Source organism: Lampetra fluviatilis, chromosome 71 (genome assembly GCF_964198595.1).
Source record: "Lampetra fluviatilis chromosome 71, kcLamFluv1.1, whole genome shotgun sequence".
Lineage (NCBI taxonomy): Eukaryota > Metazoa > Chordata > Hyperoartia > Petromyzontiformes > Petromyzontidae > Lampetra > Lampetra fluviatilis.
The window spans coordinates 2,077,904-2,083,052 of record NC_136345.1 but is presented as its reverse complement, the minus strand read 5'-3'; the positions used below and the strand labels follow the sequence as shown (position 1 = coordinate 2,083,052).

General features: G+C 43.6%; 1 protein-coding gene across 1 annotated transcript; it reads right to left on the bottom strand.

Moving 5' to 3' along the window:
• Positions 1-745: 745 nt before the first annotated feature.
• Positions 746-3,589, bottom strand: LOC144953010 (uncharacterized). Its single transcript, XM_078883514.1, has 2 exons — positions 3,489-3,589; positions 746-2,145 (listed from the first exon to the last, which is right to left on the bottom strand). Exon 2 carries the CDS (start codon positions 2,115-2,117, stop codon positions 852-854), a length of 1,266 nt encoding a protein of 421 aa, XP_078739640.1. The 5' UTR covers positions 2,118-2,145; positions 3,489-3,589; the 3' UTR covers positions 746-851.
• Positions 3,590-5,149: the final 1,560 nt, after the last annotated feature.

The window sequence follows — 5,149 nt, the reverse complement described above, 5'->3', positions numbered from 1 at the left end:
GCATTATGCAGGATTAGCAGCATCAAAGGGAGGGGACAGGGGGTAGAATTAACAAAGGGAAGGAATGTTAAATTCCTCTTGATATGCAAATTAATTTGTCAAGGCGCTCTTCTTCCCCCTCCAACCCAGCTTAAATATACGCTCCAAGCTTGGTGGTGTTTCATTCTTCACCTGAGGACGGCTGCTTGCGTTGTAGCCGAAACGTCGTGAGAATTATTTTATTATGCTGTATTTTTATTATTTTATTATTTCCCTTCTACGTGACTTTACCGAAAGAACCAAGAAGATGAATCCCTGCAGTCACGAAAGTTTTAAATCGAAGTGAATGTACAACATAATAGTGTAATTCAAAACGAGTAGGCCATTGCATTCTGACGTCTGGGTCAAAATTGATCAAATTCTAAAACATTACCGACAAACTCCACAACTAAGATGCCACATCAACCACCGCCCCCTACTGACAGGCTCTTGTCCACATGCAGGCCGGTGCAGGGCCACCTCCTTGTGCCACACAGGGGCAGCTGCTACTTGGGGATGCTCTTCGAGTGTTTGAGACAAAATACGATACAAAACTCCAAGTTGCTGAGGCAATTAAGCAAGCACCATGTAAATGCAATTATTATTACATATCGAATGCTTGGGAGCTTATTGGCTCTCACTCCTGGTTAGAGATCTACGCAACCCACAGGTCCACAAAGACTGGCCGCTCTTGCCCTGCAGGTTGAACCTAGGAATTGAGCGTTCAACTTCACATTCTTGTCATAAAAAGGCCTGTGACAAAGGTGCGTCTATTGGAGCGACATCATCTCAAGCTACACATCTACCGGGTCTCCATTTGACTTTGTATTGTTTCAGAGGAAGTCCACCCACACCTCAACTTCCACAAACTGCTGGGAGTTTCCTTGCTCTGCCTCACAGTCAGAATTCTCCTCCTGCTTCACGTTGCCTCTATCGATGTGAAGGTCTGATTTTAGAGTTGAATCTTCATCTTCACATTTTACCTTCACATCTTCGCTCTTGACCATCACTTCTTCACATTTCACCTTCACCTCTTCATATTTCACCTTGATACCTTTAAAAGTGTCTAAGCTGGGATTTTCTTCCGGTTCTTGTTTAATGAGGGATGGGCTCATTGCGGCACTTTGACTTTCACAAGTCGATTTCAGACTCCACTCCTTCTGGATCTTCTGATGCTTGTGTGTTCTCTGGTGTGCATGAAGATTTGATGAAAGTGCAAATGTCTTCCCGCAAGGAGTGCACCTGAAGGGGTTCTCTCCCGTGTGTGTTCTCTGGTGTGCTACAAGAGGAGATGAACGTGCAAACGCCTTCCCACACACACTGCACTTGAAGGGTTTCTCTCCCGTGTGTGTTCTCTGGTGTATTCCAAGAGTAGATGACTGTGCAAACGCCTTCCCACAAACACTGCATTTGAAGGGTTTCTCTCCCGTGTGTGTTCTTTGGTGTGCTACAAGAGGAGATGAAAGTGCAAACGCCCTCCCACAAACACTGCACTTGAAGGGTTTCTCTCCTGTGTGTGTTTTCTGGTGGTCTACAAGAGTAGATGAGCGTGCAAACCCCTTCCCACACACACTGCACTTGAAGGGTTTCTTTGCCGTGTGTATTATCTGGTGTTTTGCAAGAGTAGATGACTGTGCAAACGCCTTCCCACACACACTGCATTTGAAGGGTTTCTCTCCTGTGTGCGTTCTCTGGTGTGCTACAAGAGAAAATGAATGTGCAAATGCCTTCCCACACACACTGCACTTGAAGGGTTTCTCTCCCGTGTGTGTTCTCTGGTGCATTGCAAGAGTAGATGACTGTGCAAACGCCTTCCCACACACACTGCACTTGAAGGGTTTCTCTCTCGTGTGTGTTCTCTGGTGTATTACAAGACAAGATGAACGTGCAAATGCCTTCCCACACACACTGCATTTGAAGGGTTTCTCTCCCGTGTGTGTTCTCTGGTGTGCTACAAGATGAGATGAAAGTGCAAACGCCTTCTCACACACACTGCACTTGAAGGGTTTCTCTCCTGTGCGAGTTCTCTGGTGCCGTGTCAAATTTCCAGTACGATCCATGCTGTATGCACCGAGCCGCGCAGAGTGCCTTTGCACCATTAGACTAATTCTGCAGAGGAAGTGACAGCTGCAGACAGAAAAAAAATATCAACACCATCTACACGTCAATATCGATACACAGAGGAATGCATATTTACACAGACAAACGTCTATACCTATTCATATATTCATGATATAGTGAAAAAGTGTCCCAAATTCATCACACGGGCTGTTATGGCACACAATGAGAAGGCAAATGGTCACACACATGCCTAGAAGCCCTCGTATCTTCAAAATGAATGTTAACCCAATACTCCGAGCACACAAAACGGCTGTCTGGCTACAAAAGTAATATTTATGAAAGCTAAATTCAGCTGACAAAGCGAAGGCTGTTGAAAATAATACTATTTGTTTTGATTTAAAGCTTTCGTGACTGCAGGGATTCATATTATTGGTTCTTTCGGTAAAGTCACGTAGAAGGGAAACAATAAAATAATAAAAAAACAATAAAATTCTCACGATGTTTCAACTGCAACACAAGCAATCTTTATCAGGTGTGGAAAAAACACACACCTGATGATGATTGCTTGTTTTGAAGTCGAAACGTCGTGATAATTTAATTGTTTTATATTTTTTATTACTTTATTGTTTCCCTTCTACGTGACTTTACCGAAAGAACCAAGAATATGAATACTATTTGTGTTACGCAGAAATCAATAAATTAATGTTGAATTGCAACTTAGAGGTGTGAAGCCAGGCACAGATGTCCTTGAATGCTGGGATGAACAGTTCTGACTTCAGCTGCACATGTGCTGTGATATCATCCTGACTCCATTCTTACAAATGTTTCCAGAGGAAAACAAAAATAAACTACCGTTTTCATATAACCTCCATGCTCAATAGCGTTAATAGACTTTACTGCAAATACAAACTTCACACTGTCACACACTCAGAGGCGGAGCCAGGATTTTCAGGTGGGGGGGGGGGCAACCCCTTCAGCAATGAAAAATAATAGGAGTTGTTAGTAAGTAAGGAGTTGTTATTAAGTAAGGACTTGTCCCTTGCTTTGTATTCGACGCGTGTGATCGGCATTGCGCTCGCTGAAGGTGTTTGCCTTCAGGGAAGTCGTGTACTGTATAAGCAACTGCGCACAATTCTGTGAGTCGCTTGTAACTGCTTTGCCGTTACTTATTGCCAGTTATGGACTCGGACTGTTGTCCTCTCAACAGAGTCTCTGGCACGTAATAATATGCCACACGGTGGCAGTGGGGGTCGCAAAATGTCGATTTATCTATATAAAAGGGAAATGTGTGGATACGTGTGTCTGTCTAGTCACTAAAACTTCAAATCTAGATATAAAATAGACTTTTGTATTTTGGCGGGGGGGGGGGGGGATGACCATGAAGTGTGTGGCGTCAACCCGCAACACACCTGATTTAAGCGCTCTGCAATACGTAGAGCTGTTAACAGCGTGCCGGGAGATTTTAGGTGGCGCTTCGCTCCTGGCCAATGAAGCCATTGGCTTCTCGGAGTTTCAATACATACCTGTGCGAAGAACGGGTACAACAGCTCAGACCACAATTTTCGGAAACCTTTTGACATCAACTATTTACCCCACACTTTCTACAACTTTTTGGACTTGTGAAAGCCTCTCATATATTTGTTGGTGGAGAAATGTACAAACAGCCCACCGGGCTTTGACAATACCTTAGTATCTGTGTATATATATGTAAGGTTTTTAAGAAATATATTTTTCACCCGGGCAAAGCCGGGTACTTCCGCTAGTCTTAAATATAAAGCAGTAAATACATCTGTTTGTTTGTGTGAAGCAGCAAAAACTCTACAATGCTGAGCTCTGGCGTCACAACTTATGCTGTCTGGAATTTCTAAGTGAATGCGACTATTTTAGGCTCGCCACGTCATTCCCTTCCTGAGTGGCCAAAATCGACCTTACGTAGAAGTGGATTTAGGTTGAATTTCCTGGAGTGAAAACATCCGATTTAGGTAAATTGATTTGTTTCGACTTTTTTATTTCTTGCAAGCATAATTTTTCGTCAGGGTTTTTCAGTGAAATAAGGGAATATGAAATTAATCCAAGACAAGAATCCAAGTCCCGGGCGAAGCTGGGTAGTGAAGCTAGTCTTATATATAAAAAGTCTCCGCGCGCTCGCGCTTGCGGGGGATTTGGCTCTCGGACGGTGGCCTTTACGTAGAAAAAAATTTGACGAGCGACACGCCCTAAGTCCCGCGGTGGGAATAGGCTATTCCGTTTTCCCATCCGTAAACGTTAAAGTAGTTTAATTAACACATTTGTGCCGTTTCTATTATTCATTATTTACTTATTGCACGACATCGACCGTACCAACTGACGCCAATTGCGTGGGGGGGCGGACCCTACCAAGTGCTGCGCGTTCGCTCCAGCTCACGGGGGACATTTCCTTTTACGCGTTTTACAGGCAATACATACACACATAACGCTGCGGATATTTATTCACAGTGTCATGTCCTCTTGCCCCCCCCCAACACGATGCGTTCAGTTTATACTGCAGACTCCGTAGATCATATTTCAGTGCTTGCATACCATTATTCTTGCACGCCCGGGGGATGCTGGGGGGAGGGGTAGTGGCCCAGCCCCTAGCCTGGCAATGTGCCAACTCTGCTGCCTCGCCAATGTAGGCCAGGACGGGGGCTACGCATGGCACAAGGCCTCAACATGGCTATGGTAAGTACAAAGTCCATTGCTTCTTACGCTAACAACTCAAGTCCATTGTTTACTATTGTTAAACACATTAGTTGACAAACATTACTATAATAATGTTTGTGTGCAGATAAGAACTCACGTTGATTGCTTATTATTATTTAAACAATACGTTGCCAGATATTGTGTGCAGATAACAACTCAGGTTCATTGTTTACCATTATGAAACAAGTTGACATGTTACAATAATTATGTTTGTGTACACAAAACTCATTTTGGATTTTTAGGTTGCTCATTTTTCCATTTTTTGCTGTCTTTTATGACGCTGCCACGGTCTACTGCCAGTCTGTGATTTGATTATTTCTTCAATAAATTTATATTGTTTCCATCGCTC